This window comes from Triticum aestivum, chromosome 1A (genome assembly GCF_018294505.1).
Source record: "Triticum aestivum cultivar Chinese Spring chromosome 1A, IWGSC CS RefSeq v2.1, whole genome shotgun sequence".
In the NCBI taxonomy this organism is placed as follows: domain Eukaryota; kingdom Viridiplantae; phylum Streptophyta; class Magnoliopsida; order Poales; family Poaceae; genus Triticum; species Triticum aestivum.
In genome coordinates, this window is record NC_057794.1 from 22911525 (window position 1) to 22932899 (window position 21375).

The 21375-nt window shown below is 38.9% G+C and overlaps 1 protein-coding gene across 2 annotated transcripts; it reads left to right on the forward strand.

Annotated features, from left to right (window-relative positions):
* The first annotated feature begins 6939 nt into the window (after nucleotides 1-6939).
* On the forward strand, nucleotides 6940-20991 carry LOC123187381 (poly [ADP-ribose] polymerase 1). 2 transcript variants are annotated; one of them, XM_044599240.1, is made up of 20 exons: nucleotides 6940-7240; nucleotides 8626-8675; nucleotides 8804-9008; nucleotides 9944-10109; nucleotides 10198-10498; nucleotides 12045-12240; nucleotides 12617-12766; nucleotides 14241-14301; nucleotides 14908-14971; nucleotides 15080-15340; nucleotides 17520-17757; nucleotides 17847-17959; nucleotides 18046-18122; nucleotides 18210-18373; nucleotides 18872-19063; nucleotides 19183-19291; nucleotides 19619-19701; nucleotides 19796-19933; nucleotides 20388-20570; nucleotides 20657-20991. In XM_044599240.1, exons 1-20 carry the CDS (start codon nucleotides 7094-7096, stop codon nucleotides 20702-20704), a joined length of 2946 nt encoding a protein of 981 aa, XP_044455175.1. In that variant the 5' UTR covers nucleotides 6940-7093; the 3' UTR covers nucleotides 20705-20991. The 2 variants fall into 2 exon arrangements, with proteins under 2 accessions (XP_044455175.1, XP_044455170.1); XM_044599235.1 differs by having other exon boundaries at nucleotides 6941-7240; nucleotides 10195-10498.
* Nucleotides 20992-21375: the final 384 nt, after the last annotated feature.

Sequence of the window (21375 nt, forward strand, 5' to 3'; positions counted from 1 at the left end):
TGCACCGGGTTTTCATTTATTTCTCGGGTTTCACTAGGTTTCATTTTCTTAACTTTTTACACGCACAATTATTATTTTTCAATTTTTTTTTGCAAAGCGATTTCTATAATAGATAAATCCAGAATACTTTTTGAAATATAATAAAAACAGTAATAATTACAAAATATGAAAAAGGATGAAAAAAGGAACGTAGAAGACCCGCTGTCTGCATTGGGCCAGCCCATGCAAGAGGCGAGGCGTGGTACTGTCAAGAGCAAACCTCCTAAGAGCATCTGCTGCCGGACTTACTATTTTGACTGGGCAGACGGAATGATAGTAGTTTTCAATTGTCTCTTATTTATTTATTTTTTGTTCTATTTGGTTTTCTTTGTTTCTTCACTCAATTTTTCTTGTTTTCTTTTCTCTTCTTTTTCATCATTTTTTGTTTATTTCTCGGTTTTTTGTTTGTTTTGTTTTTCATTGGTATTCTTCATTTCTTTCTTGTTTTTCATCGAGAGCAAACCTCCTATAAGCATCTACACCCGGACTCCCTATTTTGACTGGCGGGCTGGCCTGATTAATGATTATTGTCCGATTAGCTTTTAAATGTCTTTTTCTGTTCTCTTTGGTTTATGTTGTTTCTTCACCCATTTATCTGGTTTTCTGTTTTGTTTTGTTTTTTCACCGGGTTTCTTCTTTATTTCACGATTTTCTTTGGTTTCTTATTTGTTTTGTTTTTTCATCAGTTTTTATGTTAATTTCTTGGTTTTCACCACTACTTTTTTATTTCAGTTTTACTACTTGTTTCTTTTGTACGCTTTTTCAATACATGTCTATGTTTTTCAGTGCGCAATACACATTCCTAGTGTACAAATGAAACAAAAATTTGATACATGTTTTTTTTCAAATAGACGATGTACGCTTTTCTTTTAATATGGTTTTGAACATTTTTCTGAATACATGATCAACCTTTCTAAAAATACAAAATGAACATTTATAAATCAATAAACATTTCTTTTAACTATGCATTGTTTTAAACATTCTATAGACATGCAAGAAAAATCATGGGAATCTTTTTAAAACATGTGAATAATTCTTTATAATGCCACGTCACTTTTTAAACCTGCGCAAACATTTATTTTACATTGTCTAGACATTTTTTGTGTACAGTTTTTAATACTACATGATTAACATTTTTTCAAACATATATTTTGATGTCATGTTTCATACACATTCTACAGTTCACGTATACACCAGGAATATTTTTTATATACATGTTTAACCTTCCAAATACATGATTAACGTTTTTGAAAAATCATTTTTATGCCTTATTTTCATGCACATTAAACATTCTTTCCATACATCAGAACATTTTTTGTATATTTGTTTAACATTTTTTTACGTACATGTTTAATATTTTTTAAAGATATACTCCCTACGATAGTGTCAAAAACGCTCTTATATTATTGAACGGAGGGAGTAGTTTTATGTTTGCTTTTTTCATACATTTTTTGTGTACTTGCGAGGGCCCAAGCCGGGCAGGGGGTGGCCGTGCTCGCAACCCCATGAAATTAAAGCACCTCCATGGCCAAGCTCCCACATGGAAGCACCTACATGGGAGGAGGCGAGTCAAGGCGGAGGAGGCCAGCGTTAGGAGGGCCAGGCGAGGGCCCAAGTGGGACGGGAGTGGTCGTGCTCGCAGCCCTATTAAAGCACCTCCGTGGCAAAGCTCCCACATGGGAGCACCTACACGGGAGGAGGCAAGTCGAGGCGAGGGAGCCCAGTGTTAGGAGGGCCGTGCGAGGGCCCGAGACGAGCGGGGGCGGCGATGGGAGCCATAGCGCTTCGTCCAGTGGCGCTCGGCTTGTTGGGAAAGATGAAGAAAAAAAAGATTTACGGTATAGTTTTACGGGATCTGTTTCGCACGAACCTTCACGATACCATAAAATCGTTTTTGGGGTAATGGGAATGCATTTTCCAGTTTCAATTTTTCCGGCATCTGCTAGAGATGCCCAAAGGCTAAGCATGTCAACTCAAAAAAAATTAGGGCAATTTATCTTGACACGAGGATGACAAATTTAGTTAGGAAGCATGCTAATTTCATGGCAAAAAACAATGTGAGGTTGGTTTGACATGATTATCAAATCAACTTGTCATCTCGGCGAACATAAAATGCCAATAAAAACATTCGATTTGCCATGGTAAAAAAACTGACGTAAGATTGGTAGTTGAGTCCTTTTTAATAGTTCTAAACTGTCGATGCTAGGTTTTTTTCAAGACTAAGCACGGCACGGTTCAGAGAAGACTGCTCCATACCCAACAAGAGCGCAAAGATATATCTTGCTTATAGCGATTATAGTGTCCATATCGCCTGTTGGATTTTCTCGTGTGATCAATGGTCCAACGCATTTTTTTTTTCGTTCGCTAAGTTTTGACCAAGACACTGGTGGTTTCGTTTGGTCGTTGGCTCATTTTTGTAGTCTTTTTCCCTGGTTTTGTCTTCCTTGTTCTTTTTGGTTTTCTTTGTTTCTTCACTCGTTTTCTCGGGTTTTCTGTTTTCTTTGTTTTTGCACCGGGTTTTCATTTATTTCTCAGGTTTCATTTGTTTTACTTTTCACATACACAATTAATATTTTTCAAATTTGTTCGCAAAGTGATTTCTATAATAGATATATTTAGAATACTTTGAAATATAAGAAAAAAATAAAAACATTAATTACAAAAATATATGAAAAAGGGAATGTAGAAGACCTGCTGGCCGCACTAGGCCGGCCCATTCTAGCGCATGCCTGAGGCGAGGCGTGGTACTGTCAAGAGCAAACCTCCTAAGAGCATCTACAACCAGACTTCCTATTTTGACATAGCGGATGACACGGCAGTGATTTTCAAATGTCTTTTATTTATTTATTTATTTATTGTTCTCTATGGTTTTCTTTGTTTCTTCACTCAATTTATCTGTTTTCTTGTTTTTTCATTGTTTTTCGTTTGTTTCTCGGTTTTTATTGTTATTTTCATTGTATTCTTTTCTTTCTTGGTTTTCACTAGTATTTTTTACCTTTGGTTTCTTTCTTCTTTCTTTTGTAGGTTTTTCTTTGATACATGTCTACTTTTTTACCAGTACACAATATACATTTTTGGTGTACAGATGAATCATTATTTTGGTACAAGTTGAATTTTTCCCATATATTTGTTTGTATACACGGGGAATAATTTTCATATATATGTTTTGATGTTTAGTTTTCATACACATTATACAATTTTCAATAAACTTTAATATTTTTCAAATACTCAATTAATATTTTCAAGTCTGTATGTGAAGTGTTATTTATTATATATATATATATATATATTAATATTTCAAAATATTAGTAAAAGTAAAAAATAAAGCAAAAATGTGAAAAAGGATGAAAAATAATAGCGCTGAAGACATGCTATCCGCGCTGGGCCGACCCATTTTGGTGGCTGCCTGAGGCGAGACATGCTGCTATCAAGAGCAAACCTCCTATGAGCATCTACAACCGGACTCCTTATTTTGACCGGCGGGACGGCCTGATTATTGTCCTATTAGTTTTTAGATGTCTTTTTTTGTTCTCTTTGGTTTACGTTGTTTCTTCACCCATTTCTCTGGTTTTCTGTTTTCTTTGTCTTTTCACCGGGTTTCTTCTTTATTTCACGATTTTCTTTGGTTTCTTATTTGCTTTGTTTTATCATCAGTTTTTATGTTAATTTCTTGGTTTTCACGAGTGCTTTTTTTGCTTCAGTTTTCTTACTTGTTTCTTTTGTAGCCTTTTAATTAACACGTGTCTAAGTTTTTTAGTACACAAATATACATTCCCAGTGTACAAATGAAACATAATTTTGATACATTTTTTTCAAATATACAATGTACAATTTTCTTTTCATATGGTTTTGAACACTTTTTTTAATACATGGTCAACCTTTCAAAAAAACAAAATGAACATTTATAAATCATTAAACATTTCTTTTAACTATGCATTTTTTAAAACATTCAATAGACATGCAAGAAAAATCATGGGCATTTTTTTTAGAACAAGTGAGTATTTCTTTATAATGCCATGTCATTTTTAAACCTATGCAAACATTTTTTTACATTGCATAACATTTTTTGTGTAAAATTGTTTTAATACATGATTAATATTTTTTCAAACATATATTTTGATGTCATGTTTCATACACATTCTACAATTTACGTATACACCAGGAATATTTTCTATATACATGTTTAGCCTTCCAAATACATGATTAATATTTTTGAAAAAACATATTTTTTATGTATTTTATTCCACACACATTATACATTCTTTCCATACATCAGGAACATTTTTTGTATATTTCTTTAACATTTTCACGCACATGTTTAATATTTGTTAAACAAATAGTTTTTATGTCTGCTTTTTTCCGTACATTTTTTGTGTACACGCGGAACATTTTTACACAAGTAACCTTTTCCAAATACATGATTAACACATTTTCATATATATATTTTGATGTCTACTTTTTAATACACATTGTACAATTTTGTATACATTACAAACATATTTCTATAAATGTTTTAATTTTTTTTGAATGCGTGATTAATATTTTTCAAATTTGTATGCAAATTTATTTTTATAATATATATTTAGAATATTTTGAAATATAGAGGATGTAAAAAAGCAGAAAACAAAAAAAAATGTGTAAAAGGATGAAAAATAGCGTTGAAGACCACCTGTCTGTGCTGGGGCGGACAATTCTGGCATATGGGTAGGCGGGATGTGCTACTGTTAAGAGCAAACCTCCTAACCGCATCTACAACCGAACTTCCCATTTTGACTGGGCAGACAACCCGGTCAGTGTGCGATTAGTTTTTTCCGACCCAGCTGGCCTCCTCAAACGCCCCCTATACATCTGGGCTGCCCGGTGCTCCTCGTATCTAGCTCATATATGAGGCGGATATGGGGTGGACCGGATAAGACCGCAATCATCCTAGCCCATGCTGGCCCGCACCAACCACAACCAATCCATACTAAAAACTTCCACCCGTACCAAACCCTACCTCACTCTCTCACTCTCCGTGTGCTCCCCGTCGATTCCCCTCCCCTCTCGTCCCCCTCCTCTCCCAATGTCATGCACCGGCAGCGGCGACATTGGGTCTGACAGCGATGGCGACCCCACCGACTGGGAGGCCCTCGTCCACGAGGCAAAGGTGGACGACGATGAGGAGTTAGCCCTCTGCATCGTGCTGCATCGGCAACAGGTGGACCGGGGTGGTAGTGATGATTCGATATTTTGTCACTCTTATAAGAGGGTTTTGATGTGCTTTTTGAAAGTTTTCGATAATTCTCGTGTGTTTCTAACGCTAATCCTTTGAGAAAGAAGAAAACTTGCCTTTTTCATTGATGTGTAGGAATATACATTTTTGAAAGGAAACCAATCAATATCCCATCAAATGAAGTCATATGGAGCAATTTTCCTTTTGGGCGAAAGTTCATTAGAGGCATCAAAGCGCAAGATGACGCATGGCACGAGCGCACCTGCTCGTACCATGATGTCGCCACCACCTTGCCTGTACAAGCAACTTCTATGAAGGGAACAACACCGAATACAAAGAGGAGCCACCGCCACCACATCCATAAATAGAAAGAGAGAAGAGATCAGGAGAAGAAGAACTCCCAAAGATCCGTCCAGTCTCTTTCTCCCCATCCCATTTTCATGCATTGCGATCATCACCACAGGAAGAGGATTCCCAAAATTAGGGTTTGTAACTCTTTTTCATATCCATCTTGAGATCGTGACTCGTTTAATCACCTATCTTATTGCGAATTTTTGTGTTACTATTTAGATGATTTCCCTTTGTTCTATACGGTTTTTGGCTATCCTCCTCTCATGCGTGAGTAATCCACCTAGACGTGGGAGATGTAGAGGATTGGTGAGATTCATTTGTGCCTATTCTATATATCGTCATTTGTTGTAATAGTTCTATGATTGTTCAGTAAGTTGTTTATCTGTTATGAACACAATGCGTGTTGTCCAATGTAAGGGCTCTCAGGCAAAATGATTCGAAGCCTACACATGCGAGACATATTGATTAGCGAGTCCGTGACCTCCAGGTGGCGTGTGTTGGTATCTACAAGGACCGAAGACAATAAATGAGATAACAGGAATCCACGAAATCTAATGCGTTGTTCCAGTCTTACGACCTTAGTTGCAGAAACGATTATGTTATGGCAACGTCAAAGTAGGATTGTAGGGGAGAACAATTTGGACATCAAACACGGTGCCGTATCGGCCTTGTCACCGCTGTAGTCACCCATAGTGTACTCCTCCACCCCTCGCTCTTGCGCCGAGATGAGTCAATGTTTCAAGGCAGCACACTCCGGCTCATTGTGTCGCAATGCCGCGATGGTTCAACACTATGATTAGGGTACCAGTAGGAAGGAGACCGAGAGTACTCGTTAGTGACCTGGACATGGATGCGCAATGCGACAGCGTCAAGAGCAGCGACGAACCATGTTTTGTAACGATGAGGGGCAATACAACAAGGGTTCAATCTAGAGCATACTGGGAGAGGGCATAATCCAAAGAAATTTGAAGGTGGGCCCAAATATGAGAATAGAGGGGAAAACCAATCGGTGTTATATTCTATATACTTCACCCATTCGATTAAATATTGACCATAAATTAGACTAAACAAACATGGGTATATGTGATAAAAATTACATCATCGAATCCGTACTCAAAAGAAGTTTTAGTGGTACAATTCATGGAGTAAAAGAAAACATTGTTCTAATTTATGGTCAAAGTTAAATTTTTAGATGTGCGCACGCGTTATTCACTAAAATGGAGGGGATATAATTGTCACTCAAACATGTGCTAGTTTACCAGAGTCAAAGAAATGATCAAAATGGCAAAGGAAAAGATGTTCCATCAAGCTCCTAAAATACGTAACGTAATCGCCAGGGGAGAGAGTGGGCATTCTCCGGCCTTAAACAGCGAACACCCTTTTTCCTCCACCCAGACGGCCACACCTGCTGGTGACGGGGGAGCCAAACCCAAGAAGCGGCGGGCGGAAAGGGGAGGGGAGAGGAGAGGCGGCAGCAGCCAGCCGGCGGAGATGGCGGCGGCGCCGCCCAAGGCCTGGAAGGCGGAGTACGCCAAGTCCGGGCGGTCCTCGTGCAAGTCCTGCAAGTCCCCCATTGCCAAGGACGCGCTCCGCCTCGGCAAGATGGTCCAGGCCACCCAGTTCGACGGCTTCATGCCCGTGCGTAACGCCATCTCCCTCCTCCCCCCTCCCCTTCCTCCACCCCGCCCCTCCCCGCCATGAACCCCTCATCGCCCCGCGGGCGGATCTATCTTTGACCGACCCCTCACGGCTCCGCGGGGGTAGGGTTTTGGGGCGGTTTAGCGTTCTTGTTTTTCTTTTCCGGTGGGTCGGGGGCTCCCGATTGGATTCGGATTAGATGAATCCAATCCGATGGCGGCTTCGCGTGCGGCATGCACTGAGTCGATCTGACGGGTTCGGTTTTGGTCTGATTTCTGAACCTGACTCGTTCTTGGTAGTGGTTTGGTGAGTCTGGTCTGACTGACTGACCAACCCCTTCGCAATGCGGAGCCTGTGATGATTGAAACACCCCCTTCGCAATGCAGGGCTCGAAATGCAATTCCGTATGCTTCGATTTCAGCACTGGGTGTCCACCGCTGCGTTATCTGTCGATTTGTAATATCCTTTTTTGCTCATACCATTGCTGGAAAGAACTCCTGAAACAACTATTTGTCTGACATGTAAAATGCAGGCTTTGAATCTTACATCTCTGGTTAACTTGATGTGTTTTTGTTTATGTTATATGCCTTTCTGCATCACCAGCGGTAGGCTGCTCTAGTTTCATGTGTCGTGAGGTAACCATTAACTGTTTAATTGTTAATTTAAAGCGAAGAAGTCTATCTGAACTGCATAATAATTTGGTACAACATCAACATGGTGCCGTTTCCCATGTTTCTAAAGTAGTAAAATCCAGTGCCAGGTTAGATAATAGTTTGGCCATCATATTTTTGTGAGATATGTCTGGATATGATTCTGTGCTTGTTTGGACTTTGAACCATTTTATGATACAAGTGCGATAAACATAGCTTATAAGCCATTTCACTTGTATACGATTCCTATTAGCATTTGTTAACTGTCAGGCAACCGCAGTTCTCATCTATTTGTTACTGGTTTTCATAGTACTGGTGGGTTCTTAACTGTTGTGATTCTATAACTGTTTGCTTTGGTTTGGGCCATGTGGACACTCTAATTTTTTCACTGGGAGAACACTATATTACATAGGGAAATTAAGGCGACTCTTGGTTATTTCCTGGTTCTGAAAGTCACATTATCTGATCATTTTTCTAACACGGATAGCTTGCTTAGCATTATGTTTTCCATATTATTCAGAGGGTTATGGATGGGTACAGTATCTATGTCTCAGTGATGTTCTGATAGACTCTGTTTTTCTGGAATTTTATGTCTAGCATTTCGTTGGGTGATTGGTCGGTTTTTCAAGAGGCAGAGGAAAATATGATGCCTTGTGCCAACTTATATCACCAATGCAGTTTTGCTAATTTACACATCTATTTATAATTTATATTTCCATGTTTTCTCTTTTCCAGATGTGGAACCATGCCAAATGCATCCTCAACAAGAAAAACCAGATAAAATCGTATGTAGCTATGTCTCTGACTCATCAACTGGATTTTAGGCTTCAGTATTCTGCCTGTTAGTTTATTCGACTCTTGTATCTGAGTATAAACCATGGAAAATTTAACTCTACTCTTAACTTCTGACCAGTGTTGATGATGTTGAAGGAATTGATGCACTTAGGTGGGATGACCAAGAGAAGATAAGAAACTATGCTGCAAATTCCTCGACTACTTCAACTGCAACTGCAACTGCAAGTTCCACAGCTGCTATTCCTGACAAATGTGCTATTGAGGTTGCTCAATCTGCCCGTTCTTCCTGTAGACGGTGCAGTGTAAAGATTGCAAAAGGCACTGTACGTATTTGTTGACCAATTGTTTTGCACATTTCTTTTTGTTGTGAATATAACTTTATTAGTCTTGCGTGAACCCAGGAATTTATACTTACTAGTGCTTGTGTATAAAATGTTTATGGTCCTAAACAGAATCCTCCTCATGGTCAATAATCTTAATGTGTTGTTCTTATTTCTCACTTACTAGTGACTGTATATAGAGACATGAGTTTCACAATCTTGAATAAATCTTAATGCAACTGCATACAACCGTCACATAATTATAGTACTGCCATATTTCTAGTTCTAATTCTAATCACCTGACACCTATTGGGGGATATGTCGTAGTCTCCCAAACCTAAACTTGTTCTTGATTTTTTGAATCAGAGATTAGAACTGTTCTATATATGGCTTTGAAACACATGAACATGACACATTGTTTCTCTGTCGAAAAAAGAACATGGCACATTGTTTTCTGCACCCTATCTATGACCAAGTCAAACTGCAGATCAGGTTGCAGATAATGCCCAGGCTTTTATTATTCTGCTGTGTTGGAATCTGGAATGACTGTAATATCCTGTAAAGGCAGCAACATGGTATCTTGTTATGTAAAAATTCTCTGCTACTAGCATGCTAGGTCACCTGCAAAATAAGTTCTGAAAAGTAGGAATTGGTAAAGCAAATGATTGTGTTGATTTATATTCTTTTTCATACATGGAATTCCTGATTTTGTGCTAGATTGGTTGATGAACGATATGCATTTCTTTGATTTCTGGAGTCCAGATCAAAAGATTCTATGGTTTAGAAGTTCATGTTTGATTTGTAATCTTTCATTTAGCTCACCAAGTATAAAGAGATACTAACATTTAATACCAGTGGTAGGGTAAGTTATGCTGTGAAATTATGTTATTTGTCTTGACTCTTAAATTGTGTCTGTAACAGTTTGCTATGTTGATTAGGTTCGTGTTTCATCTAAACTTGACGGTCAAGGTTGGTATCATGTTAGTTGTTTCTTGGAAATGTCCCCAACTGCAAGTGTTGAGAAATTCCCAGGTTGGGAGACCTTGTCGCACGATGATAGAGCAGCTATTATTGATGTTGTTAAGAAAGGTGCTGCCAGCAAACGTAAGCATGGAGATCATAGTTTCTTGTTCCTTTTTTTTAACATAACTTGATAATCTGACTTGTTGTATTTGTAATGGTCATCAAGAAGAAACAACTTCGAAGGGCTCCAAGCGCAAGATTGGTGACATTGATGTGCGTAACTCCAAAGCTCCGAACTTAGATGGAAGTACATCTGAAGGTGCTGTACGAAGCAAAGGAAAACTTGTTGTACCATGTGAGCCAAATTCTAGTTCTGCTGATCTGCACCAAAAGCTTAAAGAGCAGAGTGACACACTTTGGAAGTTAAAGGATGAACTCAAAAAGCATGTTTCAACTGCTGAGCTGAGGGATATGCTTGAAGTTAATGAGCAAGATCCATCTGGACCAGAGCGGGATCTATTGGAACGATGGTAATATTTTTTTGCTATTTTTCTTTTCTTGATGGATTTTCATCTAATCGCAAATTATTTTACTTGTTGTCATGTGCTAAACTCGGTAAGGTCCAGAGACTGGGATAGGGCACTTGCCTCTGGCCATAACTTGGGCAAGGGGTTAGGTTCATGCCTATGCCATACAGGCGGTTCTTTGTGTTGTTAGAATAAGTTAGAATTATAACTATATGACACTTAGTGCTTGTAGAGGAAGTGGAAACTTGTACAAGCGGATCTTTTTGCTAGTGATGATTTTTGTGCTTGTTTTCTGGATCCCAAATCCTGGTGCTGACCTGTTGGTACCAGGAATCTGATGGGGCTTGTTTTCAAGATATTAGGTACTATTTTGAAGGAACTTATGGTCAAATACTATTTAGAGGTAAAGGGGAATAACATTTCTTCTTAAGAATAGGGAAGAAAAACACTTAAACCAAATTTGGTAGGAAGCAAGATGGCGTTCTATTATTATTCTACTGGTTGGGTCATAGGGTATTTACCAAAGCAGAAGAGTCGAACCTCACTTGCTTTAGTTGTTTTTTATGTGCTAATAAGCTCTGTCTGCTCCTGGCTGGCTACCTTAATATTTTGGATCATGGCTATCTTAATGCTTGACAAACCATCTCTTTAGATTCCCTGCCTGGAGTACTAATGATTTTAGTTTCCACTCAAATTTGTACTCCGTTCCTATTTACATGCGTCTACGTATTTTGTGATTTAACTTTGACCAGTAAAATAAGAGTCATTTGTCATAAAACTTATACAGTTGGAAACTTTTTCGAATACAAATTGAATGCTGTAATTTTTGTGGCACACAACCCACGTTACATTGGTCAAATTGATGGTCAAACTTGAGGGGGAATTGGATACATTTAACTATAGCAACTATTTTTGAGTGAAATGCAACATACACCCAACATGATTATATAGCCAAACCAGCACAATCATGTGGCTAACTGTTGATTGTGTGTTATAGATGGGGACATCCATTACTTGTCTAATGCTAAGTATTACAACTATTGAACCAATATTATACGTTCTATAAAGCAATTCTAATTGATCAACAAAACTAAGTTCAATAATTATGGGGTTTAATTGACCTCAAAAGCCACATTAAGTTTTAAGTCAGACTTCTCCATATTTGACCAAGTTTATAGAAAAATGTGCGTATACCTACAACATCAAATATATGTAGTATGAAAATATATTTTATGACGAATTTATTAAAGCTAATTTGATGTTGTAGATGTTGATATATTTCTCTGTAGACCTGATCAAACTTAAAGAAGTTAGACTTGGGACAAAGCTAGAACTTCAATTAATTTGGAATGGAGGAAGTAGCTTTTAGTGGAGCTGAAGAGCTCTGAAACAAGGCCTGGTATCCTGCTGAAATATTGTTGAATTTTGACTACACCGACCTGCCAGCCTGTGGCATTGCTCTTTCTGTCGTACTTCACAATATTCAGATGCTTCACTCTTTATAATGTCTCATGGTTCTATTTTTTGTAACATTTTTGTTCTCTTGCAGTGCTGATGGGATGCTGTTTGGAGCGCTGGGCACTTGCCCAGTCTGTAATAGCTGCCTATACTATTATGGTGGTCACTATCAGTGCAATGGCCATGTTTCAGAGTGGTCCAAATGTACCTACATGACAACAGAACCTGTACGCATGAAGAAAAAATGGAAAATTCCCGATGAAATAAAGAATGATTATCTTACAAAGGTAGGGCATCTTGGAGCTTCTCAAGCTCAAGTATTTACTTTTCGTGTTAGAGAGCAGCGTCTTGTAGCTAATGTGGGATTCATCCAAGGACCAAAAGAACCATATATTTAGGTAAATAATTAAGTGCTTCCCAGAGCTAGATATTATTTTTGGAGGGGAGATTATGCATTATTGGGAACATTGTGCTCCATGGTTAGAACTTCTAAGGGCACCCAATGGTTGGACCCTCCCGCCCAACCATGTCCCAGGCTCATTTAGTTCCCAAGCCCGCCTTCTGTTTTCTCAGAAAAAAACAAACTAGAAACTCTTGTGATCGAGTTAACAGTAGGCACCACTCACTAACAGAAAATAACTAATAAACATGTTTGTCTTGCAGTGGTTCAAGTCTCAAAAGGTTAAGAAACCAGAGCGAGTTCTTCCCCCAATGTCACCTCAGAAGTCTGTAGGTCAATCACCTCAGCAGTCTCTCGTCGGTGAAGCATTGGATAAATTGAGAGTTTGTATAGTAGGACAATCTAAAGATACTGTAAGTAATCTTCATTAATTTTTTTGTACGCTATATTTTTAGGTTATTTTTCTGTTTTGCTTGCCGTTTGGTTACATCCTACGTAAAATGTCTATTAGTTTAAAGTAGGTGCAAAATTAATTGCGTGAATCTCTAGTCTTTGTTGAGTTGCATCTATGCAAGTATGCATCCTTGCTGAAGTAGTATGCATCATGATTGCTTCAGTAAATTTGTGTCAAGGGATACTTAGGCTCATTTTGTTGTCACTGAATATGCTATGTATGCTGTGCCTAATTTATAATCTTTTGTGGAAAAGTAGCCTCCAAAATAGGCAGAGGCTGGTTAGCCAAAAGATTAAATGGGCATAAGTAACAGAGCCTTACTATATTGTACCAGAGAATCAGTTTATTCATACACTGCATGGTTTGTCTATGAAAAAACTGAAAACGTGGAAAGTACTACCTCTGATCCAAAATGTAAGTCCTTTAAGCATTTTTACCGATCAAACATTTCTAGATTTTACTATCTAGAGGAGAAGAACTACTAGCATCCAAAACATCAGATTAGTTTTACTAGATTTATCATGAAATATACTTTTATAGTTCATGATTTTTTTTATTTGAGGCACAAATCTGCACAGAAATTGATCTTCAATGTATCATTGAAAAACGTGTCAGTGTCCTAAAAGGCTTACATTTTGGATTGGAGGGAGTACTCAGTACTCAACTGACCTCTGGTATTTTGAAGTAGTTTTCTGATAGTTTTTGAGCTGTTAGTTCGCTTGAATGCACTAATGTCTTGAAAGACACAGAGAGCTGTGTGTCAATTGTTTCTTTATGTTTCTCAACAATTTCTCCAATTTACATTATATTCGATATTCGTCGGAATATGGAGAGTTAGCTTGTTAGACCATGTCTAATCCTGCATCGGTTCAAAGAGAAAAAAGGCAAGGCTTTGAATCTATGAGCCTTTTCCTCCAATGTATAATAAAGGGAAGGAATAAATTGATGCCTGCTTTGTTCTTCCTTGGATTTGCTGCAAGAGAAAAAAGGCAAGGCTTTGAATCTATGAGCCTTTTCCTCCAATGTATAATAAAGAGAAGGAATAAATTGATGCCTGCTTTGTTCTTCCTTGGATTTGCTGCAACTTCAAGCATCAGTCCCTTTGAATCGCTTTCTGCAGTGTATCAATCTAGCTCTATACTTCCTCCAAATCACTTTTCTGCAACACTGGTCTTAGAATGTAACATGAGCAAAAGGAGCAAGGTGTTGAATTCATGTAAAATCATTTCTTGTCAGATTCTAGGGTCGGATTGCCTCATGTGATCTGTCTCCTTTATTTCATATCAGATGGATACTATAGGTCGTATATCTAGTTGCATGTGACACCCAGTTTTTTTTCTCTTTTTTTTATTTGTTGTAATTAGGTAATTTATTGCTTGTTTCAAATGCTCTTTACAAGTTTTATATTTAATTAACGAGCTGAACTCTTGTAGGATGAGTGGAAGCAGAAGCTTAAACTTGCTGGTGCCCACTTCAGTCCCAGGGTTACCAAAGGTTTTTCTTTGCATATATGAACTTCTTTTACAATTGGATTTGTATAACATTGGAACCTAGATTTCCTTGTGCAACATATATGGATAACTGAGGTAATTGTTTTATGGAGTAGGGATAAAGGGAAGAGGCTATCTTATGGCTATTCTTATGTCAATATGGATTGGTGCCTCGTTGGCTATACCACCCTTAGATCCAACTATCCAACATCACTTCATGTTTTGAGATTCTTATATTTTCACCATCTTCACTGTAGCACACCCTCATGTCACACCATAATAAAGACACTTCTGTAGTGAGGCCTTGGTTTGACTACCACTTAATTGATAGTTCATATTCAGTCCCTAGCATGCACAGATTAGTTTATCACAGAGTGCAATGCCGCATTGTGCAGAGAAATAAAATATGCGTCCCTCAGCATGAGCCCATGGTCTGGGTTCGACTACCATTTAATCTTCAGTTTATTTTCAATATCTGGTAGTGCATAATACGAGCTGAGTACAGATTGGTTCATCACGGAGGGTACAATGCTGTATTTTGTAGACATAAAATATGCGAACCTCAAAGTACGATGTTATTGCACTATGCTTATGTTTACCTGCATTGCAGATATTAATTGTGTAGTTTCATGTGGCGGGCTTGATAACGAGAGTGCTGAAGTCAGGAAAGCTAGGTCTCACATTTTACCCTATCCATTGTTTTTCAATCATAATTTGGCATGTTCTTTTTGCTCTAATGCTGAGGTTGGAATATCATGTTATATATATGAATTTGTTTGCAGGAGGCAGAAGATACCAATCGTCAGAGAAGATTACCTTGGAGAATGCATTAGAAAAAACAGGGTGCTTCCATTTGATTTATACAAAGTAGCGACTACCTTGGAGGAGTCATCAAAAGGTAGCACGGTCACTGTTAAAGTTAAGGGCCGAAGTGCTGTTCATGAGGCCTCCGGTCTGCAAGATACGGGCCATATTCTGGAAAATGGCAAAAGCATTTACAATACAACCTTAAACATTTCTGACATGACACAAGGTGTTAACAGGCAAGGTTTTTGCTCATAATATTTTTTTGAGGGTTTGCTCATAATATTTTGTTGCAAATTCGTGACATACATTTTGAGTTAGGGTGATTGCGAATAGTGCCTACTGGTTAGGGCACTTTTAGACTTCTAATAAATCCCGCAACAAGTTTTTTTCTCTCATTTACCCCCTGCAAGCTTTCCATTCCAAATATCCTCTTTCGACTGCAGTATCCTTCAATTTTAATGAATTCCACCTGAACTTTAGTGGTTAGGAGAAATATACAATAACCGTGAAGCAACTATCTTATTTGTGTATGTATCCAGGCTATAGGAATTGGAGGTGGTTAATCTATAATGGGTAATAAATCTGAGTTACTATTCACATTTTGTTTTTGATGTGGTTCCTCGAATTCAATTTGAGTTTATCTAAAACTTAGAGGATGGTTTAATACTTTGTACTCCAGAATTTCTTCTCATCCACACAAGGTTTATATACAGGGGCATTTTAGAATGACCGACTAACTAGCCTGAACAGGCTCAAAATCAGGCCAAAGGGTTGAGGATAATTTCGTCAATGCCTCACAATGGTACGGCAGTTGCATGTGATTTGTAGTCAAGGGAACATCACCTCAGGTCACCAGGTCGATTTTGACATGATTTACCCCAGGGCCCCTTGTGTGGGTTATATCCCTTCTCCTGCCTCAGTTAGTAGTATTATATGGAAAAAAGTGCACAATATTGGTTACAAAAGGGAGATCTCCCGAGTTGGTAGGCAACTCGCCGAGCTACGATAATCAATCTGGGCAATAGGCGCCATAATCACTAGGGTTTGTATGGATCTAGATTGCTTGGTCCCTTTCTGGGGTCCTCGGCACCTTTATATAGCTCCTGGATGGCGGTAATCTTCCTTCTCCTTTATATAGCCTCCGTCGTACACGCGTAGGGAGTTTGGATCGGATACAATTAGAACTTGTGACCACCTCCTATGCAAGGTTTCCTTATCTTCCACCTGTAATATACACCCTCTAGATTAGTGGTCCTTCACATCGGCTTCCAAGTCCCATATACACCAAGGCCTGTACGGCCCGCTTGTACAGTTTGCACGGCACTGGGATACGGTAAGCTGGCTTACCATCGCCAAAGGGTAGGGTAATAACCAGCTAAACAAAGAAACCATAGCAGAATGGCAGGAGGGTTGGGTGCTACCACCTCGGTCATCTTCCTCGTATGAGCTCAGTTCTTGTTAACATTGTCACCATGGAACTTTTATTGATCACCATCATAAATGTCGTCGCATTGCTTTTGCCATCACAGTCGGCGTTGATGTCAGCGTCACGTCTCCAGTTGATCATGCTGAGGGATGGCGGCTGCCGGTGTGATTTGTATTAGGCTCAAAGGGAAATATACAGACTATGTAGCACAGTACACATATGGATACAGGGACACCGGAAAATAGTATTTATCAAACATAGGCTTATCGGGATACTTATTTAGGTATATAGTGAAAAGAACATGCCATGTATAATTTATGTTTTAGAGGAGAGAAGATGAGAGTACTGCATGTTTCCTCCTTCAGTCCTTCTCATTGACGAATGATGTTGATCTCCTCAAGTTAACTCCTCAGTCCTCACACGATGGTCTTTACAACATCAAATACATCATATGCTAGTTACCTTGCTGGTGAGATGGACATGAGGATGAATGTGGGAGGTGGATGGCTCTTGTCTCCCAGCGGCGTGCAGAAAGACCGGTCTGAGGGGATGTGGCGTGGCGACCGCCAATGAAAAACAAGATCGCCCCCCCCCCCCCCCCCCCCCTCAACACACACACACAAAAGATTGGGCCTTACATGGTCTTTCAGTGGAGGGGTTACTTGATCAACTTGCCCCATCTTTGTTTTTATTTTTCTAATACAACTGTAAGAAAAAGGGACATTTGGCTGCTCTATCCATGTAGAAATTCCCCATTCGAGTCTACTAAATTAAGTACATGATTGTAATTGTGTATATCAATAGTTTCCAGAATCAAAAAACATATGCGCAAGTTTACGTTGATTATGGTTCCTGTTCCTGTCGGAGATTGATCTCCAGGAACATAAACACTATACATTGGGAAAATAACTAATTCTGCTGTTGCTTCGTTATATAGGTTATTGCTTGCCTTACTTCATCTCTTACAAATTGCTTTTTTGTTTCTGAAGCTACTATATACTTCAGATCATCGAAGAGGATGATGGGAGTGAATGCTATGTATTTCGAAAGTGGGGACGAGTTGGCAGTGAAAAGATTGGTGGAAAGAAACTGGAGGAGATGTCAAAAACTGACGCAATACGTGAATTTAAAAGATTATTTCTGGAAAAGACTGGAAACCCCTGGGAAGCATGGGAACAAAAAACAAATTTTCAGAAGCAACCTGGGAGATTTTATCCACTTGACATTGTATGTTGTTGGAAAAAAAAGTTTGTTCACATAGTTCTATTTCTCCTTTTTGTGGATTCGAACTGATGATGTGATATACATTATTGTAGGATTACGGAGTAAGGGAAGCACCAAAACGGAAAGACATGAGCAAAATGAAAAGTTCACTTGCACCTCAGGTGCTGGAACTCATGATGATGCTTTTCAATGTTGAAACATATAGGTGTGCCTCAACTTTCTTGTTCAGGGAATTGCTTCCATCCATGTCTTCTTATTATTGAAGTCATTATTCACGTTATTCTGTTCCAGGGCTGCTATGATGGAATTTGAAATCAATATGGCAGAAATGCCCCTTGGGAAATTAAGCAAGGAAAATATCCAGAAAGGTCTATCTTGATCATGAGGAAGCCATTTATTTTTGTTATCATATAATGTTATTATGGTTCGAAGATTCTTAGCTGCATTGCGTGCAGGATTTGAAGCATTAACTGAGATACAGAATCTACTGGATGACACTGGCAATCAAGAACTGGCTCTTAGAGAGAGCTTGATTGTTGCTGCAAGCAATCGTTTCTTCACTCTTATTCCTTCTGTTCATCCACATATTATACGTGATAAGGATGACTTGACAATGAAAGTATGTGCCTGTTGCCTTGCATTGTATTCCTGTCAGTTGGCAAAAGTATCCTATCCCTATTCGCACTTCCTAATTCGTGCCAACTTCTTCATATGTGGTGGATGTACGAATGTTCAAATCTGCAAAGAATTATCCTATTATAGTGATGTGCAACTAGGGTTCATTGCTACAGCTGGAGAATGAGACATTTGCCTTAACGCTTAGATGAAATCAAAAGAAGAAAAACATGTTCTTGTTAAATCCTATTCTAACAGAGCCACAAATGAAACAAACTCCTATAGGTGAAAACAAAACTGATCAAGGTGCAAATTCTCAACGCCTCACATTTTGCAAGGATTCATGAGATGTTATAATGCAATACAGACATTTTTTTTTATTCTTCACATGTTTCTTGTCATTTGATTATCTTGATTCAGTTTCTTCTCATGTACCTGTTTTTCTTGATTATATGACCTGAGTTATGTTATACCTAGCTGATTTGTAGCTACTTTTACACAGGTGAAAATGCTTGAAGCTCTTCAGGATATTGAAATTGCTTCTAAACTAGTTGGTTTTGATGGTGACAATGATGAATCTCTTGATGATAAGTACAAAAAACTTCATTGTGACATCACCCCGCTAGCTCATGATAGTGAAGATTACAAGCTGGTTGAGAAATATCTCCTCAACACACATGCTCCTACTCACAAGGTATGCAATTTCTTGTGTATAAATAATACTTTGTTTCTGTGTAGGTAGAATACAGAAGACTACTTTCTCTTGTCTTCTGTATATATACATGCTGACATGTGCTTTATTTTACTTTGAAGGACTGGTCATTGGAATTAGAGGAAGTTTATGTGCTTGATCGAGATGGGGAAGGCAATAAGTACTCAAGATATAAAAATAATCTCCATAACAAGATGCTATTATGGCATGGTAAGTAATTATTTTGAACTACACAAAGCATATAGTTTGTGGCAATATTTCGAAGGTATTTAAGTTGGAAGCTTCTGCGCACGCTGCTTTTCTGCTATTAGAGTTGAATGGCTAAATTTGGGTTGGAGCGGAAGTTGATCCGTGTTACTAAATTGATTAACAAATAGTTTCCAGGCAATCAATGATTCTAGATGCTTTACCTTATCATTTTGAGCACTTGTATGATTGCATTATGTTAGGTTACAGGTGTTTAATTTCTTTGCTTGTCTTTCCAGAATTATTTTTTTCTTTCCTGCCATCTCATGGCCGTAAACTCAATTTTTGTAGGTTCAAGGCTGACAAATTTTATTGGAATTCTTAGTCAAGGACTAAGGATAGCACCTCCTGAGGCTCCTGTGACAGGCTATATGGTTTGCTCTTTATTCACTTTATACATTTTATATGCTGTAACTCTGCTAAACTATATGTTGAATTTAATAACATGTTTCTTTCACTTGTTGAAAGTTTGGCAAAGGCCTGTACTTCGCAGATTTAGTAAGCAAGAGTGCACAGTATTGTTATGTGGATAGAAAAAATCCGACTGGCTTGATGCTTCTTTCTGAGGTTGCTCTAGGAGACATGCATGAACTGAAAAAAGCCACGGTGAGTTACAAAATATCTTGGTATTCAAAGGGAAAATTTAATTGCTCATGCTAACTTTTGTCCTTGCACCAGAAGTAACCATGTGTGATTTGATTCTGTGTCAGCTATTTTTCTAGATTCTTGTAATCAAACTTTCTGAATATGTTTTTGTTAGGATGTTCATTGCTTATCAAAATTTCAGCAAAAAGAAAGAAACTCAATGAGATAGCACATTGTTCCCCAATGCATGGCACTATTGTCTTTACTGCTCAACATAAAAGCTTTCAGTTTTTTGCATGTTTATTCTGATTTAGGCTCTGTTCGGATATCCACCGGAATTAGAGGAGTTGCGGAGCACCTAATTTTCAACTCCAATATTTTAGTCTACAACTCCGCCGGCTCCGCGGAGCTGAGTCTGGGAGCGGAGGGACTCCGAACACTCCCTTAACATCTGTACTTGGTACTTATTGTGCAGCCAATGGACAAACCTCCAAGAGGAAAGCATTCGACCAAGGGCTTAGGAAAAACTGTGCCGCTAGAGTCAGAGTTTGTGAAATGGAGGGATGATGTCGTCGTGCCTTGTGGCAAGCCAGTGCCAGCATCTATCAGGGCATCTGAGCTTCTGTACAATGAGTATATAGTCTACGACACAGCCCAGGTTTGTTGAACCTACTTGCTGTTATGCTACCGCAGTTACAGGAATTTGCTGCTCATCTTGCATGAAACCTTCTTCTCCTTTGGCAGGTGAAGATGCAGTTCTTGTTGAAGGTCAAATTCCGTCACAAGCGTTGATTGGGAAGCTAGGCGAGTAGAGTTGGACTGTTAGTTGAAGAATCTTTGGTGTCAGTACTCAGTAGCTAGTCTGCACTGTTTCATATGCAATGGCATCGGTGAATTATTCCGCAGCTTAAGGTAGGTTGTGCGGTATCCCGCAGCTTAAGGTAGGTTGTGCGGCTCTCGCGTTTGATCCATTTTGGGAATATGGCATGGGCATCGAGTGTGAGTGGCGCAAGTAACTCCCCTTGTTGTCCCCTGTTGATGATGGATGCTCAATCTTTAGGAACTGCTGCTTTTCCTGATGTTTGCTCTGCACATGTCAACTGTTGCTGTCCTGCATTATGCTTTGCACGTACTTATATTTCAACTTAATTTGATGCTGTACTATTAGAGGTAGAGCAGCCAACCGTGTGAAAACGTGCACACGCACACACACAACACATGCTTCGGCAATTGTCCAAAGTAACGGTTGCAATTGGATCTCCCATGAGCGTTGCAGATCGAAGAATTGGTGCGAACGGTAAATTCTGTCAGTCTTGGCTGCCTGATGGTTGAGAGTCTAGAGTGCAGCTTTCCTTCAGAGTCTTGGTCGTCTGATCGGACGGTCTAGAGTGCAGCTTACCGGTCTGGTCATGACAACCATCATCATTTTGAGTCTGGTTATGACGACCACCCTTGGTTTGAGT